At 32.4% G+C, this 24,461-nt stretch overlaps 1 protein-coding gene across 1 annotated transcript; it reads right to left on the bottom strand.

The window, feature by feature from the left end:
- Positions 1 to 2,268: 2,268 nt before the first annotated feature.
- On the bottom strand, positions 2,269 to 22,761 carry LOC127711766 (twinkle mtDNA helicase-like). The gene is made up of 13 exons (XM_052217888.1): positions 21,958 to 22,761; positions 21,127 to 21,217; positions 20,314 to 20,470; positions 18,646 to 18,818; positions 17,407 to 17,563; positions 13,616 to 13,737; positions 12,401 to 12,572; positions 11,712 to 11,846; positions 9,653 to 9,726; positions 9,201 to 9,318; positions 6,962 to 7,147; positions 4,547 to 4,672; positions 2,269 to 3,448 (listed from the first exon to the last, which is right to left on the bottom strand). The coding sequence occupies exons 1-13, from the start codon at positions 22,592 to 22,594 to the stop codon at positions 3,248 to 3,250; spliced, it is 2,349 nt and encodes a 782-aa protein (XP_052073848.1). The 5' UTR covers positions 22,595 to 22,761; the 3' UTR covers positions 2,269 to 3,247.
- Positions 22,762 to 24,461: the final 1,700 nt, after the last annotated feature.

The following is a 24,461-nucleotide window of genomic DNA, read 5'->3' as shown; positions in this document are numbered from 1 at the left end:
AAGATAATAACCAAAAACTGCAAAATATCCTTAAAATTACCAATTCAGGGGCAGCAACCCAACAACAGGTTGTCAGATTTGTCTGAAAATTTCAGGGCAGATAGATCTTGACCTGATAATCAGTTTTACCCTTGTCAGATTTACTCTTAATGCTTTGGTTTCCGAGATATAAGCCAAAATCTACATTTTACCCCTATCTTCTAATTTTAGCCATGGCGGCCATCTTGGTTGGTTGGCAGGGTCATCGGACACATTTTTTAAACTAAATACCCTAATGATGATTGTGGCCAAGTTTGGTTAAATTTGGCCCAGTGGTTTCTGAGGAGAAGATTTTTGTAAAAAGATAACAACGACGGATGACGACGACAACTGACGACGGACGCCAAGTGATGAGAAAAGTACAATAATCAGACAGTGTAAAAAAAAAGAAAGTCTTGTTAGTTCATCTTCATGACACCATAAGGAATTATAGGTGCTGTGAGCAAACTTAATAGAATGATACTCCTCGCCCCTTGCAATGTCCAGGAGTCTAAGGACCTGGCCTTGCAGTCATAAAAATTTCGAGTTTGATTATAGTACTCAACCAATCAAAATACTGGATTTGATGTTTCGAGCACACATATTGTACTCCGAGAACTGAGTAAAGTTTTATGACCGAGGGCCCAGGGCTATAATTAAAATCAAACTACATATAAAACAAAAAATCCAATTTTGGTAAGTATCCACTTAATGATGATTTTAACATTTGTTTGTGAAAAAGCTTCAATAAATTGTAATGAGTCCATGATTTGGTAAGGAAAACCCTAAAATTATTTCAGACCAAAAAACAAAATAAAATATAAATATGGTTAAGAAATTGAGAAAGTTTCAATAAATTGAAATAAGGCATTAAGGAAAAGTTGTTGATACAATATGGATATAACCAAATAAAGAAATGACAAAGTCAATTATTTGGTAAGATAAACACCAAAATATTTCAACCAAAAATCAAAATAGGAGGTGCACAATAGAGTTAAATGGTTAAGATTGTGAGAAAGTTTCAATAAATTTTAATAAGGGGTTTGGGAGAAGCAGATGTAAAAGTAAAAGTGTACAAAAATAATGTGCAGATATGAGGAAGTGCATGTCATTTCAAAGTAACCCCCAAAGTCATTCAGATGAATAATTGAAATAGGAGTTGCAAGCATTCTGTCTCAAGCTGTTCAGGAACAGTTATTTATACAAAAGTGGGACAGGACAAATGAATAGACAGACATAAAGATGGATGGGCAGTCAAGAACATTCCACCACTATATACTGCCTGCTTTAGAAATTGGAAAGGGGTGTCATAACTAGAGGCTCTAAAGAGCCTGTGTCGCTCACCTTGGTCTATGTGCATATTAAACAAAGGACACAGATGGATTCATGACAAAATTGTGTTTTGGTGATGGTGATGTGTTTGTAGATCTTACTTTACTGAACATTCTTGCTCCTTACTATTATCTCTATCTATAATGAACTTGGCCCAGTAGTTACAGTGGAAAATATTTTGTAAAAATTTACAAAAATTTACAAAATTTATGAAAATTGTAAAAAATTGACTATAAAGGGCAATAACTCCTTAAGGGGTCAATTTACAATTTTGGTCATTTGACTTATTTGTAGATCTTACTTTGCTGTACATTATTGCTTTTTACTGTTTATCTCTATCTATAATAATATTCAAGATAATAACCAAAAGCTGCAAAATTTTCTTAAAAATTACCACTTCAGGGGCAGCAACCCAACAACGTGTTGCCTGATTGGTCTGAAAATTTCAGGGCAGATAGATCTTGACCTAATGAACAATTTTATCCTCGTCAGATTTGCTCTAAATGCTTTGGTTTCAGAGATATGAGCCAAAAACTGCATTTTACCCTATGTACTATTTTTTAGCCATGTCGGCCATCTTGGTTCGCGGGCGGGGTCATTGGACACATTTTTTAAACTAGATACCCTAATGATGATTGTGGACAAGTTTGGTTAAATTTGTCTTAGTAGTTTCAGAGGAGAAGACTTTTGTAAAAGATTACAAAAATTTACGAAAAATGGTTAAAAATTGACTATAAAGGGCAATCACTCCTTAAGGGGTCAACTGACCATTTTGGTCAAGTTGACTTATTTGTAGATCTTACTTTGCTGAACATTATTGTTTACAGTTTATCTCTATCTATAATAATATTCAAGATAATAACCAAAAACGGCAAAATTTCCTTAAAGTTACCAATTCAGGGGCAGCAACCCAACAACGGGTTGTCCGATTCATCTGAAAGATCTTGACCTGATAAACAATTGTACCCCATGTCAGATTTGCTCTAAATGCTTTGGTTTCAGAGATATAAGCCAAAATCTACATTTTACCCCTATGTTCTATTTTTAGCTATGGCGGCCATCTTGGTTGGTTGGCCGGGTCACCGGACACATTTTTTAAACTAGATACCCCAATGATGATTGTGGCCAAGTTTGGTAAAATTTGGCCCAGTAGTTTTAGAGAAGAAGATTTTTGTAAAAGTTAACGACGACGGACGACGACAGACGCCAAGTGATGAGAAAAGCTCACTTGGCCCTTTGGGCCAGGTGAGCTAAAAAAGGGATATGACACTAATGGTTATATGTAGAGATAAAACATGTATGCAAAATTCCATGAAAATTGTAACTCTTTTAAATGTTGTCACACACACACACACAAAACCAAGGAGATTTTTCAAAAATAAGCAAGTATGGGTTAACCTCATTACATTTCAAAGGTAAAATATATTCTGTTGACAGAAAACCTGTCTAAATACTTATAAAACATACACATGTTAAATAAGATGCATATGACCTTATGCAGATTCTTAAAATTAAAATAATTAATCCATAATACTATCAACTTATAACACGTAAAATTGTACCCTTAAACTGATCTGAACACAATGGTTTTCGAAAAAGTACCTATAATCAGTAGAGTTGAGTAGACACCAGATTTCACCTGCTTCTCTGTGCCTAAGTTACATGGGCAAAATTTTGATTGTAACTTAAAAGGCATGTAGTCACCTTTTTTCACTGTTCGGTACAGGTATTTAAAAAAATCCTGATACTTTTGCCTATGAATTTATCCACATATAATAACACTACTAAGGTGTTGGCTTTCTCCTTGACAGAGTAAAACAGGTCTCTTTCTAACGTTATTTTTATCCAGAACGTCACCTTTCATCTTTTATTTTTCAGCTTTATGGTATCACATTCATCACATTATAAATTCTTTTTGTTTTTCTTCCTCCTCATACTCGTCACTAAAATCTTCATACTCAGTAATTGTCTTTTCGTCAGATATTTTTTTTCCTGATGATTTTTTCTCCTTTTTCCCAGCATTTGACAACGTCAAGTCCTCTGGGTCAAATTTCAGTGATATATTTCCCAATTCTCCATCAAATCTATTTTTAGTTACCTATAAAATGTCATATATAATAATGAATAGTTTGAAGAGAATCTAAATTTCTAGGAAATAAAAAGAATTCTCAACTATTAATTGTAAATGTCAATTTTGAGATTTTTTTTATCTCAGGCAAAAAATGATACATGGAGTGTAAAAATAAACACATGCTCTGAGTGCTTGTTTTCATTATGTTACACCTTTAATTGAATAAAAAAGAATTTTAAAATCATAAATGTTTTAATCCTTTTTTCCTTAAAGTTTACTGATGTGGGGTTTACATCATTAAGACAACAAGCCAACAACTATCATAAGTACCAGGGGGGATACAGAATTTTTGAAAGAGGGGATGTAATTCAAGAAAACGGAATATATACCACTGAGCTTAGTCAAAACAAAATTTGCATACACCATCTACAGCCCCACCCTGAATCGGTTACTGAATACTAACTTTGTAGAACATTAAAACAATGAGCAAAAAATTTTAAAAGTCCATCAGCAATAGCCAAACATTTTCAATTGTTGCCAATAATAGTAATCAAATACCATTTAAAATGAAACTCGTTACCAAAAAAATTACAGCCATATGTTTAAACTACCGTGACATTCGCCAGAAAAAGTGGAATATATAAACACTGTTCATGCAACTGACCAAACTCTTTCCAGGTGGTATGATAAATAACTTTGTTAAGTACAAACATTGATACTAACTTCATACTTAATTTATCAAAGTCATAATTTAAAATGGCTTGTATTCAATGACTTTGAAATCATAAAACATACATAGCAAATTTGTATGCTAATAAAAAAAAAAAAATTAACTCGGATAAAAATTTACATTTTTACATTTTAATTTGATTAGCTGGGAAAGTAAAACAAACTAATCCAAGGTATTTTTCATCCAAGAAATAGTGAATCCTCTATGTCTCATCCCCTATTACTCACAAAAATATATTTAATTGAAGTTGTCTCCAAATTTTATAAATTACAAACAAAAAGTTGTCTCCCATTTTCATTACTTGTGCGATAGGAAACAATGGCGAATTCCTCACCATGCCTAATTGTCAGGGAACCATATAGTTTATTTTCATATGGCCTTTTACAATAGCATACCTGTATATATTTTTTTCCTCCTCTTTTTGTTTTACTGGTCTGTAAGAGAATAACATTGTCAGCTTCCTGCGTTGCCTTGGCACTCCCAAATATTGATGCTGTGGTTAATTCTGTATCTTCATTTTCCTTTAAAATAATTAATCTATGATATCACTAAAGTTACTATTTTACATTATCCCCGGCTAAGTATATTTCTAGGATTCTGATTGGTTAACGCACGTCGTTACAAAACCCATAGCCCCTGGGTGTTGCTAACCAATATCCCCGGACGTTGCTACCCATTACATCGGGGAATTTCACGCGCGTTTTCCTTAGTTCCATGGTTGTTCCTTATGAAATATCGAATTCTGTAGCTTTTCCATGATGTCTGTATAATTAAATATTTAATCCACTAACGATTTTATCTTATTATATCGATTATTTGCACTCATTTTAGTAAATGCATCACTATGCAGCCACATTGTCAATGAATGGTACTACTGACCTAGCTATGCAAATGACCCACGTTGACGTCACACCGTTTATGATGTAACTCTCACAACATTGCGCGCCAAATTCGACCCATTTCAGTTTCTCTGTCTCTAGTTTAAAAACGTCTTATATTTGTCTACCTGTAGGGTTCTACCAAAGGTAGTACCCTACACCCCGTTAAAAATATGTCAAATTCCCAAATTTCAATAAAAGATTTTTAAATAAACTGTTATCACAGAGATATGTCTCGCCTTTTTGTAATTTTGATAATGCAAATGTTGAAATTAAAATAGCAATACTTTAACGTGTAAGTTCTGCAAATATTCAAAGTTGATGAACCATGACTGAAGGTACATGGCTAAACAATGTCCATGGAATGAGATGTGCCAATGCTAATACAACTGCATACCAAATACTATTGACTTATTATAAGTCGTTCCCTTTAAACAAACCTAAACACAAACATTAACTTGTAAACTATGTAAAAGTTTCAAAGCCAATGAACCATGATCAGGGGTGGGGCTATATAATCTCCAAGGAAATGATACTTGCAAATGCCAATAAATTTGCATACCAAATATCATTGACTTAACATTAGCAGTTCATCTTAAACTGATCTAATCACAAACTAATACATGTAAACTAAGCAAAAGTTTCAAAGTAAATAGACCATGACTGAGGGGGCAGGGCCAAATATTCTCCATGGAAATGAGATATGCCAATGCTTATACAACTGCATACCAAATATCATTGACCTACCACTAGTGGTTCCCCATAAGTTGACCTAATCACAAACTAATACATGTAAACTATGAAAAGTTTCAAAGTCAATAGACCTTGACTGAGGGGGAGGGGCCAAATAATCTCCATGGTAATGAGATGTGCCAATGCTAATACAAGTGCATACCAAATATCATTGACCTACCACTAGTGGTTCACCACAAACTAGACCTTATCACAAACTAATACATTGTTGACGCCGCCGTCGCCGCCGACACCGGAAACAGCACACCTATGTCTCGCTTTTTGACTCCGTCAAGGCGAGACAAAAATGAAAAAAACATTGCTTTCACGTATAACTTTGAGGTCGAATTTCTCTAAAAATCGCCAGATTTAGACTAAGACAGGGGATAAATTCGTTATCTACGTTCATATCTGTAGATATGGATATTTTAACACCCTTCAGTACCCTGTACACCCTTCGGCTGCACCTCAGGGTGTACTTGGATACTTCAGGGTGTTAAAATATCCATATCTACGGATATGAACATAGATAACTTATAATATATGCACTATTTAACATGTTTAAAGTTTTTGTGTACTTGAAAATTTAAATAAATGATATCCAACCCCCAATAATATGTCTGGATTCTGTCTCCTGTAATAAAAACTAGAAGTTCTGTGAGAAGGGCTTGAAATCTGATACCCCAGCTCTCTATACCCACTTGACAATGTTTTGTTTTGGGAACCCTTAAAATCATACTACAGAATAAACAAGAATATGTCCATTTTCTATGTTCAGTGGAACGTGAAATTGGGATCAAAACTCTAATTTGGCATTAAGATCAGAAAGATCATATCATAGGGAACATGTGTACTAAGTTTCAAGTTGATTGGACTTCAACTTCATCAAAAACTACCTTGACCAAAAACTTTAACCTGAAGCGGAACAGATGCACAGACCGAAAAACATAATGCGCCTAGGTGGGGCATAAAAAATATAGTATATTTGTAAGCATTCAATGGTTTAGAAGGAGTTGCTGATGGGTGATGTTCACTCCCTGGAATATGAAATTTAAAAGTCCCATTTTTTGGTATGGGAAACTCAAAGAATCTGTCTGATCAAAACCTATATAGATTACCCAAGCAAGTTATGTGAAAGTTTTGTTGAAATTCAATCTTTTGTTCATAACAAATTGGTCCAGATGGACAAATAATAATGACCTTTCTGGGATGAATAACCAATGTTATGTGAACATTGTGCGCTGAAGCAAATCTTCTGAAGGCAGCATACACTATGTTCTGTTTGGAAAATTTATCTGTGACATCCATGTCACTTCCCATCATAAATTGTAGATTGTCGACTATAATATGCTGGGTATCATGAATATACACTGCATGTGCCATGGTCTGGAAAAAATAAATATATAACACATTTTATGTTTCAATTGAGTAGAGTTCATATTTCAACAGAAGACAAATATAAGGAGAAAAACTTGATTTAAATTTTTCATGTTCGCCAAAAAATATGTTACTATATTTCCATATTTCAAACCATGCAGTCAACTACATATTTTTAGGGAGATCTTAGTCTTCTACATCATGAAAAGTGAATTCTTTGATGTTTAAACCCAAAGCTGTCTACCAATTTTTAGTTGTTATTTTTCAAATTGTACTTGGTCATATGCAAGATTTTCATTATCTTTCATGTAGAATGCTCTTGTCAATATATTCTATGAGTACATTATATACTGTGAAAGTACTTTTATTCGTGCCGTACCAATTTTCGTGGTTTTTGTGCATGGCTTCATCAACGAATTTAAGTGTCTAACGAAATATAACAACTGTTTTCCAAATCGAGACAAGGAACGATCCAATGTACACGATGTACATGGATACAGCGTATAATCTAGAGAATACATCGAGTATCGGTTAACGCACTATGAACTATATACATGTATGTACAACTTCAGACAGGGTTTTACCCATTTAATCTTTAAAGAACCTAAACTGTACATCTTTGAACCTTTTAATTGTCATGAAAAATTTGTTTTGATTGATGAACGTCAGATGATATGCAATGATGAAGTGTTCATGTTATCTCCTCACAATTCGCATACATAAAAAAATAATTTCATATTGGGATTGCTTTCTTATTTCATAAGAATAAATTCTACAATTCAAAGCACATTTGTAGAATTTTTTTTATGTAACTGAATTCTTTAAGTGACATGTTTATTGCCCAATCAACTCCTTTTATGATCGTTAATCTGTTGATTATTTGATCTCGGGTTAATTAATGTCATCACTTCTGATAACACGTGTTTACTTAACAATTTCTGACAACAATTCCGAGACAATTTGTAAGCATAGATAAATCAGCTTATTTCCGAAACAATTGTTTTATTAAAAATTTGATGATTGTTGTCAGTAATGAAAGACGATCTAGTAAGTGAAAATGAACACCTAATTTGCAATGTCCAGCAAATCATTATAAAACAACATATGATTATTTTCAAGAATCTTCGTTTCTGATGGCTTCAAATTCTTCACTCAATTTTTTATTTCAGAAAACTAAAATCCATGAATTTAAGAACCCACGAACATGTAACTTTTGCTCAAACCACGAAAATTGATACCCACGAATAAAAGTACTTTCACAGTTATAAAGTGTTTGTGAGCACTAAAGGGTACAGATTGCTTTCATTTTTTAATGTGACCTTAAAATTAAAGACTGCATGGTATCCAGCAATGGAAGGCAATGTTTTGAATTGGAGTTATCTCCCCCTTATTTTTAGAACAGATAAACATATTGTTTTGTAACTTGAATATATGAATATATAATATTTATGAATTGCTTGACATGGACATAGATAGGATTTAAAGAATGTTCACTTCACTGCATTATGTTGTTTGTGATCTCAAAGGTACTGTATACATGAAGTCTGGAAAATATACCAAGCAAGCTAGTGACAAACGAGTTTTGATTGCATTTCATGCAATCTTTACCCCAAAAATTCCACAATCCAGGCAGTAATTATCAGTAGTTTTTGAAAGGGATAAGTACCAAATATGACCTGTTGATGGAAGTATATAAATCAGGCCTTTACTTTTCTCCTTTGAATCGTTTTACATTTGTCATTTCAGAGCCTTTAATAGCTTGCTATGGGGTATGGGTTTAGCTCATTGTCGAAGGCCGTACAATAACCTAGTATAATTGCTTATATATATACACCTCATTTGAACTCTGGTGGATAGTTGACTCATTGGCAATCATACAACATAATCTTATTTTTATAACATTTGTGAGTTACATTTCAAAGTGTGACACTTTCCTTGTTTGGTGACCCATAGTTGTTAACTTCTACATCATTTGGTCTCTGCTGGAGAGAAGTCTCATTGACAATCATACAACATCTTTATATTTCTATATTCATATGCTCAAAATTAACAGATATCTTACATCTATAACTTTCTTAATATCATTCTGTCCAAAAAATGTCATAAAGTGCATGGGTAATTTTTGGAATTCATCTGCATAATTATCAAATTCATTCAAATTTTCTGGAGAGAGTTTCTTCCTGAAAATACAAAACAAAGTACTATAAATCAATCTGTAGTTGGTTTAACACATTTAAACATCAGATTAAGATAAGATTCTATTTCAGCATTCCAAATTCTTCTCTTTTTTTGGATGTGGGTCTTCAATTCTTAAATTTTTTAGGCCATTATCCTCATTTTCTTTCAATCACCTCATTTTGCCCATTATTCTTTAATATTTATATTTTAGCACCACATTCTTCACTTTCTTTATTTTTTACCCTCTATTCTGTAAACCTCATCAAGACCTTTGTTCATTGACCATTATACAATTCCCTTAAGTTTCTTATTCAAAGAACCATGATGGATACTTACTTAGCATATTGAATTAACATTGTTTTAGCCAGTCTTGTATTATTCACCTCAAAGCTGCCCCATAGTGTGTTTACCTAAAAAATGATTAAAATTAACTCACAAGTTAAGTTATGTAACATGACAATTATTTAATGTGAATTTTTGGCCTAAAAAGCAAATTTTACCTAAAACCAAATTCAGGATGAACTCACTGTATCACAATAAATGACCTGTAAACAATACATTTTGGACAAGAATACACAAAGTACCCTCCAAGCATTGTTTAATTCAAATTAGCTACACAAGAAGAAGAAGTTTGATTTTGTGATTCTCCGGTCTAGAGATATAATTCTACATTAATATGTCCTATTCACTGGTTTAACTACATCACTTTAGTTACATTAAAATATTTCAGGAGAAACAAGTGAAACTGCGAGCTACTGCTCACTGATGATACCCCCAGCCCAAATATTTGATGGTAAACAAGAAGTTGTTGAGTGATTAATCTGAAAACGCATCACACAGTATAGCTGACTTATATAAACACTGAAACCAAATTTCAGAAATCCTTGTAATGTAGTTCCTGAGATAAATGTGACGAAAATTTTCAACTTGGATGTGTTGTGTAAAATGATGTAAGTGTTCGGTAAACAGGATGTTGTTGAGTGACCATCTGAAAACGCATCACACGGTATAGCCGACTTATATAAACCCTGAAACCAAATTTCAGAAATCCTTGTATTGTAGTTCTGAGAAAAATGTGACGAAAAATTTTCATGGGACGGAAGGACGGACTGACGGACTGATGATGGATGGACAGACAGAGGTAAAACATTATACCCCCACTTTTTTAAATCGGGGGTATAATAACTAGAGGCTCTCAAGAGCCTGTGTCGCTCACCTGTATTTACTGATGCTTTGGAAATCATGCAAAATAAGGTTAAAATCATAATTAATAGTATTTGATATTAGATGTTATAATGATATATAAGATAATAACAAAAAACTGCCAAATTTCTGTAAAATTAATAACTCAGGGGAAGCAACCCAACAACGGGTTGTCAGTTTCGTCTGAAAATTTCAGGGCAGATAAATCTAAATATGATGAACATTTTTACCACCTGTCAGATTTGCTCTAAATGCTTTAGTTTCAGAGATATAAACCAAAAACTGCATTTTACCCCTATGTTCTATTTTTAACCATGTCAGCCATTATGGTTGGAAGGCGGGGTCATCGGACAAATTTATTAAACTAGATACCCTAATAATGATTATGGACAAGTATGGTTAAATTTGTCTCAGTAGTTTCAGAGAAGAAGATTTTTGTAAACGATTACAAAAATTTACGAAAAATTGTTAAAAATTGACTATTAAGGGCAATAACTCCTAAAGGAGTCGACTGACAATTTTGGTCATGAGACTTATTTGTAGATCTTACTTTGCTGAACATTATTGCTGTTTACAGTTTATCTCTTTCTATGATAATATTCAAGATAATAACCAAAAACTGCAAAATTTCTTTAAAATTAACAATTCAGGGGCAGCAACCCAACAATGGGTTGTCAGATTTGTATGAAAATTTCAAGGCAGATAGATCTTGACCTGATAATCAGTTTTACACAATGTCAGATTTACTCTAAATGCTTTGGTTTCAGAGATATAAGCCAAAATCTACATTTTACCCCTATGTTCTGTTTTTAGCCATGGCGGCCATCTTGGTTGGTTGCGGGGGCATCGTTTTTTAAACAAGTTACCCTAATGATGATTGTGGCCAAGTTTGGTTAAATTTGGCCCAGTGGTTTCAGAGGAGAAGATTTTTGTAAAAGCTAACGACGACAGCCGATGACGACGGACTACGGACGACGGACGCCAAGTGATGGGAAAGTTCACTTGGCCCTGTGGGCCAGGTGAGCTAAAAATATGAAAATATTAGAATCTACTGATATCATGTCTATTTTCTTGATTAATTGATTGATTGGTGTTTGCCTTAAGCCCTCACAGCATAAAAAGGCTATACAGTTCTTGAGAGCTATGTTAAACATTTTTACAATAGATAGTGTTTTAAAAATGGGATTCTTACCCCTTGCATACAAAGATCAAGTGAGTATTCACTCATAAAGGTTGTTTTTCCACTTCCTGTCCGACCAGACATGACAGTTAGTTCCCCTGGACGCAAGCCTTTCAATACATTATTAAACTGGACAAAACGCCTCCACTGGAAGTAAAAATTGTAACTAATTTAATAATAATTACTTAATAATCATGGTTTATCTGGGTACATCGATAGCTTGTAACAACTTTGTTTTTTTAAATTGTTAAAACAGAGAAAAACATGTAATTTTAGAATGTAGGACAGAAAGTCACAGGACAAATATTTGCAAGTCTTTTTTTAGATTTGTGAAAGAAAAAAGAGAACAAAATTGATCTCATTACAAACTATTTATGATACTGGGATTATTTCTTTTAAAATTTTGATTTGAAAGTATATTTTGAAATAAATTTGTAAAATGTGGACTCACTTGACCTGCATTAATTGTCTCAACAAGTTTATTGAAATTTGAAATAATTTCACTATTATTTACTTCATGAATAAAAATCCCCTCCTGCAACTATATGAACAATAATAAGAGATAGCAAGTAAATGGTAGGGTTGATCTAAGTTTGGTCCTAAATCTTGAACTAAATCATTCCCTACATTAAAACTTCAATTAAAATGCAATATGTATGTAAAAATATCCCAAAGTAAAGCTATAGCACCATGACACTTACTTGAACACCAGCTACTAATTCTTGTTGAGCAATCTGAGCCTTTACTTCAGTCCTCAAATCTTCAAAGGATGTCAGGTGATCATTTTTCATTGGTTTAGCTTTAGACAAAGTGTGTGATATACTCAAATTCCTTTTTAATATTTCATGTGGAGTGGCACATTCATCACCAGGTCTAAAATTTGAGTAAAATAAATTGTTAACAGAGATATGTCTGGGCTTTTTGTTATTTTGATGATAAAATGCAAATGTTGAAATTAAAAAAGCAATACTTTAACATGTAAGTGATGCAAAATATTAAGTCAATGAACCATGACTGAAGGTACAGGGCCAAACAATCTCAGTGGAAATGAGATATGCCAATGCTAATTCAACTGCTTACCAAATATCATTGACCTACCACTAGTGGTTCCCCATTAACTGACCTAATCACAAACTAATACATGTGAACTAAGCAAAAGTTTCCAAGTCAATAGACCATGACTGAGAGGGTGGGGCCAAATAATCTTCATTGAAATGAGATGTGCCAATGCTAATACAACTGCTTACCAAATATCATTGACCTACCACTAATGGTTCCCCAAAAACTGACTTAATCACAAACTTATACATTGTTGCTGCCGCCACTGCCGCCAGAAACAGCATACCTTTGTCTCGCCTTTGGATTTTGTCAAGGCGTTACAAAAACTTTTCATTTATAGATATACAATTGTACAATAAACTAAAATCTATGATACATGTGTAATTAGGGCAATTCAAGTATAAAATATCTATAGTCTTTAAAAGCACTTTTGTATAACCAAAACGGCTGCATTATGAGTAAATATCCCTGTTAATTCATTGTTTATGAGAATTTTGAGCAGACTTAAAACTTTAGCAATTAATTAACATTCATAATTGTAACTACATATAAACTATGATAGCAAAAATATCTTCTATAAATTTTTAAAACATTATTTTGATTTTCAACTGGTATATTTTATTGTTTTTCTAGTGATGTTATCTAAAACAGCATTTTCCTCCAAAAGTTTGTTTCCACTACCAGAAAAACAACACATCTAGACCCCTATAGTTTCTGGTCAGTCTCACCAGGTAATTTTTATCCCGAAGGTTTATGTTGCTGTTACTTGAAGAAAAATTTAAACCACCTATTCTTCCAACATGTCCAAAGATCAATATATGGACTTATATCAAACAGCAAGTTTATTTAAGCCTTACCTGAAAACCAGGCATCTTCTCTCTCCAAGTTTCCTGGCAAATTTGATGGTATATTCCCAGGACTGCATATCATCCCCAAACCACAGGATAACAGTTTCAAACTTCTCTAGATATGGCAATACCTACGAAAAGGCATTCATGACTTTAAAAAATTTTCTGCAGACATTGCAATATTCAGAAAAGATATCACTATTTATTGTAAACCAATTATCTTTAAGCAAGCAATTTATTTTCTAGACTTTAGCGAGTAGAAAAATATTGCATAACTAAATCTTCACGGACAGGTCAAACTTCAATCTTTTCCTGATATAAAACAGGAGGGGTATAAATCCATTACATAAAATAAATGGAGAATGTGTCCATGGGACACTGATGATGCCCCCCCTTGCATATAACGTAATAAAGGGGCATAACTAGATAACGGTAACAGTGACCCAAATTCAAACTAGATCTGTATTTTGTGGTAACAAGCATTGTGTATAAATTTCATAACATTTGGTTAAGGCAAACTGAAGTTAGAGAACAGAAACCAATTTTGGGACGTACATATGGACATACACACAAGGGTAACACTTAATGCCCTCACCAGTTACTGCCGGGGCTTAAAAATGCAAAAATAAATCATCACAAACTAGGCTAGAAAGGCCTATACGTGAAAATATTATCTGAAAATTATTTTGTTTACAGTATATGTTTACCTCATTGTATACAGGGTCCTATAAAATATAGAACAGGAGATGAAAATAATTGTGATTTAGTGCATTTCATTGAATCTTTAACCTGTTACTGGTCCCCTGTCCTTTATCTATTTTACTTTAAAAGATATAAAGAACAGGTACCCAGTAAACAGATTCTTACTTCATTACTTTCAAAAACCAGTGAACAAAAACAATTATAAAACAAGAATGTGTCCATTGTACATGGATGCCCCACTATCATTTCTATGTTTCTAAGTTTCAATTTGATTGGACTTCAACTTCATCAAAAACTTTAACCTGAAGCAGGACAGACGAACGAACGAACAGACACACAGACCAAAAAACACAATGCCCCTAGGTGGGACATAAAAAATGTAAACAAAAATTGTTCATAGGAAAGCCTGTGAAAGTTTCTGCAAATTTTGTTTCAAAATGGCAGCTTTTACAACAATTAGATTTCTCTTAAGAATGTTAAAACATGCCTCAAATACTTTTGATTTGTGTTATATCTTTTAATTAAGAGTTTAATATTTTATGGAATGATTGATTGGTTGTTGGTGTATAATGTCACTTTCAGCCCATTGGTTATATTGTGGCGGCCAGATTTTATTGGTGGTTGAGCCAGTATGCCCAGAGAGATCCACTAACCATCAGCAGGAAAACTGGCAATCCCAGATGGTCCCTTTTGGTTGTCTACAAATATAGTCCCTAGTGTGGACAGTGTATAACTTGCCATTTTTTTGCACGGGATGCAAATTATTTTCATACAATTTCCAAATTTTTTTCTTTATATTTTATGCATGAAATATTAAGTAAGGGGATGAAATTACATGTTAAAATAAACTGCTTCACCGACCGCAGAGGTCCAACCCTCAACAGTTGGGGCAAAAATGGACACAATATTCAAGCTTGATACAGGTCTGAATTTGAATTGTAATTAAATATTTGACACATTATAGGTTTCTGACACATAATAAATGTAGTCAAAGAACTTGAAATTGGTTGTATGATTTGAATTTATATTCAATTGAAGATTTCTTGCTGTTGTGCAATACACTGTGCTGTTGCGCAATACTTAGTAGATCTGTTTTCAGACTATATACAAAGAATTAGCAAAATAAATTGTGACCCCCAATTTTTTTCTTTGGAAAATTGACAATTTCTTAAATCTTGAGGGGAAAAAAATTGCCCCCCCCCCCCCCTCACAAAAATTTTTTTTTTACCCCCCTTCCAAAAAAAAATATTTGAAGAGAATTTTCTTTTGAGGAAAAAAATGTGTTCCCCCCCCAAAAAAATAAATGAAAATGTTACCCCCCCCCCCCCCCCATTCCAAAAAATTTAATTTTGAAGAAATTTTCTTTTTGTAAAATGTGGTACAAATTAATAGACATCCATACACTTAATACACTTGCTTGTTTTAGACCCTTTTTGGCCCCTAATTCCTGAACGGTTTGGGCAATTACCCCCAAAATGAATCCCAACCTTCTACTTGTGGTACAATTTCAGAGCATTCAAAATACTTGTACACAAGTTATTGTCCTGAAACTAGAAAAATGCTTGTTTTGGCCCCTTTTTGGCCCCTAATTCCTAAACTGTTAGGACCATCACCCCCAAAAACAATCCCAACCTTCCTTTTGTGGTATTGAACCTAATGTCCTATTGGTTAAATTTCATAGAGATCCATACACTTAAACTAAAGTTATTGTCTGGAAACCAAAAATTTTTTGCAGTCGTATAAAAATTTGGATGCTGAATCTTTATGTTAAATAGTCATGGTCCAGTTAAAAAAGGTCAAAAAATAGTATGTCTGAAGCTGTCAAACTGAATTTTAGACCCCCTTAACATAGAATTGTCAATATTTTGAGTTAGAGCTGGTAGACTTTTCTATAATTTTGATATTATTTGTCCCAATAGTAGTACACTACACTGTAAAAATCTTTCGAGATAGAGCAGGTGCGATTGTTTTAATTTGACTTAATTGTCTAAAAGAAATGCACTACGAAATAACTGTGTTCTCGTGCCAGATAAATAAGATCAAAGTCCAACTAACAACCTCAGTGTCGACAGGCTAGTGATTGCTGTAGATGAAATACTTATACAACTCAGTCACTGGGGCTCAAGAATTTTACGAAAGAACTCCTTTCACAGATGTAAGGAAGTGTGCATGGCCTTTAAACATTGTTCTCTTGTGGCTTTTAAATAGGCAGTATCTTTCCATAATAGCCAAATGAGATATTCATTGTACATGATATTGTACTTTTATGAATAGTAAAAATAACTATTAAAGATGAGCAATGAAACATCTATTAGATAAAAGTTTACAAATGAAATTCAAAGAAACTTCATTAAATTAGTTAATTGATTCACTAGGAGTTTTTATACAACCAACTTAATCAGTGAATGAATGGCATTTCACTCTACAATTGATTGCTTTAAACTTCTCATTGAACAAACTCCAAAGAGAACAATAGCTATTATATTTATTCAACCAAACAGTTCACCTTGCAAAAATGTAAATATCCTAACAAACATTAACTAATTCGGGAGAGAGGTTTTATGTCCTTTGTAATAACTACATTTACTTGTACAAGTTTGATGATGTTGTCTTTTAACTGTTTAACAACCAGCTACAAATTAAATGCATATTCAGAAGGAAATCATGTTAATATATGAATATTAGCCCTGCTTTGTGCCAAATCCACACACTAAGCCAGATTTTTAATAACCTAATGCACAAGATAAAAGTCCACAGGAAACATGTCACCATTACCTAAACATTATTCTGACTCTATACTGTTCAGTCTTTGCTCTTACACCTAAATGACGCTTGCTTAGCATAGAAGCAGAAAATACCAATTATAAAGTCTTTGGTTCGACCTGCAGAGGGTTTGAACCGACAACCTCCCGCACTCAGTGTGAACAAGATATCAAAAGACCATGAAGATGGTTGTACAAGTTTGATTCTTGACTGTTATGTATACCAAAACTTTTCTTAAATAAGATTTTTTTGTCTATTCATTTAAACTAATTGGACCTGAAATTAATAATTCTTAAATCATGTTCAAGGATGTAATATATTCATGTTGATATTACCTCCTGTGGAAGATTTGATTCTCTAGGAAGAGATAATACACTATAGTCTGAGGTAGTCTGCTGTAATACTAGGGCATCTTTTTCTGTCTTTGTTAAAATCAACTGTTTTTTCTCCTCATCTTCTTTTCTCCATCCAAATAATGAACTCTGACCTGATCTGTGTAAAGCAACACTAAATTGTACACACTAAAATGTCTCACATTCATTAGTGGTCATTAGCGAATTTTTTAAATTGAAAGACTTTTTAAGATTAAAGTTCTACTGCATGTATCACATAAACTTAACATAACCAATGATCTACCAAAACTGAGGTCGAGGTCAGATGAACCCTTGCAGACAGGAAATATATACCATACAATTATTCCATACACCAAATTTAGTTCAACTTTTGATAACACTAGTATTTGAAAAAAAGACCTTACCATGAAAACTTAATGTTAACCAATGAACCATGAAAATGTTGTCAAGGTCCAATGAACCCTTCCACACAGACATGTTCACTTACAAACATTCCATACATCAAGTATATTTTACCTATTCTAATAGTATCTTATAATTGGACTGTACATGAACCACAAAAAATAAAAGAAGAATGTGTCTGAGGACACGAATCCCCCTTACTCAAGCATCGTCAAGCTTTGCAATTTTCCAAGATAAAAAGGGGTATACCTCTATAATGGTAAATGACTCACTGCTCAAATTTGAATTCTGTCTGAGTGTTGTGGTTCATAGAATGTGTATGAATATCATAAAATTTGCATGAGGCAAACTTAACTTAGAGTGTGGAAAGGAAAAAAATTGCAATTTTCCAAGTTATAATGACTCTAGATTGGCAAGTAACTCACTTCCCAAATTTAAACTTTGTCTACCAGTTTTGGTTCTTAGCCCTGTGTGAAAGTTTCATAAAATTTGCATCATGTAAACTTAAGTTAGAGTGTGGAAATGAAAAATTTGCAATTTTCAAAGTTATAAAGGGGCATAACTCTAGAACAGTAAGTGACCAAAATTATCCCAGCTTTCTCTCCTTGTGGTGCAAATATACAAATTTTGAAATTATCAAATATTACATAATTATTTGTAAAAATAGATTTAACCATACAATAAAATTGTATGACTTTTTTACTTAAAAACAAAATTTCCCACATATAAATTGATTTCTACATCCAAATATGCTATTTCAGTTAAAATCTTCACCAATTTTTATCTCATTCTCTTCTCGTGTAAAAGAAAAAAAATTACCCATTAGTAAAGGAATAAGATAAACCATTAAATTCTCCATCTTCATCGAAGTATGGTGTCAAACATTTACAGTCAATTAAAACTCCATCAGGACTTCGGTACGGAATCAATAAAGCATGTCTTTCCCTGTCATAGGTAATATTCTGTTTTTCCAGTGTGGACTTCTGGATATTCTGCAGAATGAAAAATACAAATTTTATAAACACACTATCAATTAATTAAAAAATAAATTAGTATATCCCTTCCTACTAACAATACAGTTTTTTTTAATCTAGAGTGGATTCATTATAGTTCTTGGGTTACAAATTTCCGGGATTTTGTGGGTCAGGTGAAACAAGAATTAAAATGTAAAATGAAGTAAAATTTTTTTTAAAGGCTTGTGTGAATACTGTTGTAAAACCACAACATCAAATATCCATGAATAAACAGTTTTTCCTTGATCCAGAAAAAAAATCAACAGTATTTTTCAAAACATCAAATAGAAAAAACATGAAGTTGCTTTGAATATTTAAATTTTAAACCAATGAAACTGCATATCTGAAAAAATACATTCGATAGTCTTGATTGTGTGAGTCTTTTTAGTAAGACATGTGTCACCTGCTGTTTTCAAATGATATACATCATATAGGAAGAAATAACTTAGTCCATGTTTTGGTATAGAAAATCTCCAAAAATAAATATGATCAAAAATCTAAATAATGAGGTGCATAACTTTATGTCCTGTAGAAGAATCTGTACAAGTTTGTTAAAATTCTGTCAACCTGTTTTCTAATTTCTGAATTAACAAATTGATATAAGCAGAAAATACTTTGTTGATGTCATGGTATAAGTAACCCTGAAAAATCACTCAGTCAAACTTTAACATATGTGCAATCTTCATGTGAAGTTTCAGGGATCTGGATAAAAAGCTGTAGGAGGTAGGAGTTGATTACACAAATTAGGTACCTACTTTTCCCTGCTTGCCGGCCCAAAACAACACCACCATTCTACTAGACTTAAAAGTGGAATTTGACAGGAATTAAAAAACATTGAGAAAGATGGAAATGCACTAATGTCTATAAATTTAGGTCTTATTATGACACTTCTGTTGAACAATATACATTTGCAGACTGATTGTTGTTTGCTTATCATACAGAGATAAATGTTTCATGCATATTCATGTCTAGACCGAATGTAATAAGAAATCAATAATCCACATAATGTAGATGTAAGCTATTATAAGTCACTGTACTATAGTATTAGTAAGTTATAAAAGGCTCTGAAATAACAAAATGTTTAACAATCCAAACAAGAAAACTAACGGCCTGATTTATGTACAAAACAATAAACGTAAAAAAAGAATTAGACAGCGACCAATGATAACCACTGAATTACAGGCATCTGACTTGGGACAGATACATAATGAATGTGGTGGTGTTAAACAAGTTTGGGAGTGCTCAACTCTCCCCCTAACCTGGTACAGTGGTTAAAAGCACACATTAAGAACAAAGTATAAAAATGACTCATCAGATCAACACAATGCACAAAAGGCAACTAACAAAAAGACTAAAGACATAATGTACCGATCTAAGTGTACTTAAATCGCAGTTACTGAAAGCCAGTTCAAAGCCAATGACAACTAATAAATAAATCATGTCACCAGACAAGTCTTTAATAATCATTTCTTACTTCAAATCCAAGTAATTCTTCGATCTGTTTGAATTCCTCTGATTTAAATTTCTTCAATTGTTCACCTTTTCCAAGAGCTTCCAGCGCTTTTACATCAACTTCTGTCCAATCATATATATCATATGTGTCTTTGTCATTAAAACACACAAAGTTCTTTCTGAAAATAGTAATCGACAGTGAAAATTTAATAAGCCGTCTATTTTTAATTAATTTATATATCTGAGATTTTAAAATTGTATTTTTGAAATTTAGTATTGTCCAATTGTCCACTTGATTAAGGTTCGCCATGTTGGCTATTTAACACAAAATAAAAACTACTAACAAATGATTATATCAATTTAAAACTCAGTTGTTCATCATGTATAAGAATATCATTATATTACTTTCTCAATATCACACCTGTATCAATGGAGACACCAATATAATCCTGATAGCGTTGATCAAGGGCTGATACAGTGTGATACTGTATAAACCATATCATATTCATTTTACAGCTGATTTTTTGTTCTGGTTTATTTAAGCCGGTACAACTTTGACTTATATAGGTATCATTGTGGATGCCCAATATAGAACTAGCTATTAGCCTTGTTATAGCATTCAGGTAAATGTTCAGTCTTTTAGACTGTTAAAGTTATAAGTTATAACTACACAAAAAAATAAATCTGTTAAAAAATACATCTGGCTGCTGAAAAAAAGTGAACTTAAAATGGAATTTCTATTTTTGAAGATAAACTTTAGCAAATTGTCTCTGTATACAGTCAACATGGTATATATGTACTTAATTGTTATCAAAAGAATATTAAATATACTTACTTAGCAACTTTTGTCTTTATCAATGTTTCAAAATTTTCCTGTAAAGCAGTTAAGGGACCATGTTTTTTACATGTAAAACACGTAAAATACCCTGTAAAAACAAACATATTTATTGAAACTTGAAATTTTAACAAAAATATTTTAGAAGCAACAATTTTAAATCTTTTCAAGTTTCGGCCACTTAAAATCATTTTCATTGCATAATTCAAGAAACAATAATATTTTTTTCTCAGTGAATTAGAATTCATATAAACAAAGATTCTTTTAAGTCCTTGTTCCATTCTCTAATTTTTTCTATCACAGGACTAAAGACTACAAAAGGCTTTTTTCAGTTCAAGGTGATAGAATTTCCTATTCATATTTCTACTGTGTTGTGTTCTGTTACTCATTAAAACATATTTCCGACAGAACAACCCATTATCAAACTTTTTCTTATTTTTATATTATCATTAATGTAATCTAAATATTTGAACTGAACATTGAGTTGATGGCAGGTACTTTCATAACAATATAAGGCTTAGGCCCTCAGATTTTAACCTTATCAGGGACTGTAGTGGCCAACAAATAAGTTGTCTTACTAGTATTTGTCCTGTACCATATATACTTTATATTAGTCAGGATGTGAATTTTGACATGGGAGAAAAGTGATGCCAGAAATATCGTAAGCAGCTGTATAGAGCAGACACATAGCACTGTTTTTCAAATTCTAATTTCTGGTAATGTTTGTATTATTTTGATTCTTTGAATATATTCTTAATTTTGAAATCCAAATATTACAAAAAAAAGTTTAAAATTTGTTTTACATTACATGCTCATTAACTGAACTATTACCTGTAGTTTTATTGACATATATGGCATCACTAACAACAGGTTTCTTGATCACTGAACATTTTAGACAGTTGATGATAACACAAGTATGTCCCACTATACGCTTTAGTTTGTGAGTTTCCAAAAGATTCTTTACATTTTCATCTAGCCCTGAAAAATCTTCTAGGTCCATTAATGAGTCCTTTTTCTTTTTCACTTTTTTCTCTTTCTTCTCTTCATCTGTAGCACTTTTCTTTGATGGTCGTGTCCTCTTTGCTTTTGTTGTTTCTAAATCAATATCACTCTCATTAGGCAAAGCTGTTTTCTCTGGCAATAATTTCGTAATTTTAGAACCTTTTGTTGTTTTAGCAATGTCCTCTTTCACATTTCCTACAATTTCAGTACTTTTCTCGCTACCAATAGTTTTCGTATCTTCAGAATTGTCTTGTGTATCCTTTCCTGGTACATTTTGTTCATTTCCGCCATCTGAGATTCCTGACAAACCCCTACATGCATAATATAAGGAGTTTCTAATTGCACTGCTTTTATGGCATATTCTGAAGGATAATGTTGAATAAAGTTTTACTTTGCTATGTCGAAGAATTAGTCTTAAATCAGTGTGTACAAGTCTGCTTAATACAACATAACTGACGTTCATCATGTTGGATATCTCACGTGTATTAACTTTGGTAGTTTTGTGTTAATTTTCTTTTTGATGTACATCTTTTTGGGGTATCAGCCATTGTTAAAATAATCCTCATCACTTTCGATTTTTATTATCCATTCCTCTATTTATTAGTTACAGTTGTAGTGTCCTGCTTTTTACTCATTTTCTTCCTTCAAATATAAATATATAAATATAATTTTTTAGAACTCTGCAGAGTTTTAGCAAATAGGTGATGTCATTGATTTTTATGAGATTTTGTAATCACTTTAAGCTTACAGAGATTTTACATGTAGATGCCTTTTTTTGACTTTAGCCTCATTGATTTAATGTCCTCAAAATAGTCAGACTGAAAAAAATCTCTCATTTGAAGGGAAGGTTAGTTTCTCATTTGGGGGACCTATTCCGCATTTGGCAGGATGGGATGAGTCCATTCTGCACAAAAAGATAAACTTGTACATGTCGTAAAACCAAATTCAAAATTTGTCTATTTTGTTTTACAGATTTTTTTACCGATACTTTGATGTTTCTACTTCTATTAATGTTTTAGTTTTGTGTTCTAAAACCTAATTTGCTTATATAAGTTGATAGACCTACAGTGGGAAACTTTCTACCATATAAATATTTAATGTCAATTTATTGAGAAGATGCACACATATGTAGATTTGTGCAGGAATCAATTCTACCTATTTTAAAAATTGTTATAAAATATCTAAATCTTTTTTAACAGTGAACATTTTTGAAAAAAAAAAATTTGCTTAAAATTTCTAAACCTAACCATACATACATGTAACATAAAATAGTTATATTCATACAAAGAAAATATTTTTCTATTGAAAGCTCCTGTGACAATGTACAGACTGGTGCTTTTGAAAACTAAGGTGTAGACAGCTGGTAGACACATTGTAGAAAAATGCTAGATTTTAGAAAATATTATCATGTTAAGGACTATGCCATTATGTTGTCACAGTTGAAAACCTTGAAAATTTGAATATAGAAAGAGCTATAAATTTTGCAGGTGCAATATTTTTTTTATTTTATTCAATATGATATTTTAAGTTAACTACAAAAAAAAACTTGTATCTACCTATGTTATTCTTTTAAAGACACCATCTGCCTATTGTCTTTCTGCAATATCAGTGAAATTTCTTCAAAATTATCTTACATATTGTAGGGAACAAATAAAACTTCAAGGAGTACTCAGCAGTTGGGCTGACATCCAAAGAGGTGTACACAAAAGCTAAATGTTGGGACCTTTATTATCTAATATTTTATAAATGATAGATTTCATTTTATTGAACATGAAATTCTACATAACTGTTGCTGATGATAATACTCTGCCATATGCTGATGATGATTTTGAAAATTTAAATGTACACTTGCAAAAGAAAGTTCAGCTATAATTGAATGGTATAAATGTTACTGCATGCAAGCAAATTCTGATCAATTGCAGGAAAAACAAATTTGAGATGAAGCCTGTTTTTAATATATAATCTAAAATTTCATGTGATGAGATTGTCAAACTTACAGGTTTTTCAAATGAATTTTTGGTTTCTGAGTGAATATTTGAAAGTCAAGTCTAAATAAATTCAGGCAGTGCACAAATTTTCCACTTTCCTCATGATTTTTAAAGTAATCATTGCAGACGTAATAATAAAATTAGTGCATATGGTTACATTGCGTTATAGTTACATTAAATTTCAAACTTTGGATTTGTTTGATTCGACCCCAAAAATTTCAAGATTCAATTTCTGTAGTTGACATATACTGTGGATTCAGTTATTTTCGTGGGTACCGATTTTGTGGATCAAGAAAAAATTGGATTTTTCGTGGATTTTTCATTTCGTGGTTTTACAAAAGTCTA

Source organism: Mytilus californianus, unplaced genomic scaffold (assembly GCF_021869535.1).
Source record: "Mytilus californianus isolate M0D057914Y unplaced genomic scaffold, xbMytCali1.0.p SCAF_8, whole genome shotgun sequence".
NCBI lineage: Eukaryota > Metazoa > Mollusca > Bivalvia > Mytilida > Mytilidae > Mytilus > Mytilus californianus.
Note: the sequence above shows the minus strand (reverse complement) of the source record. Positions and strands in the feature narration are given on the sequence as shown.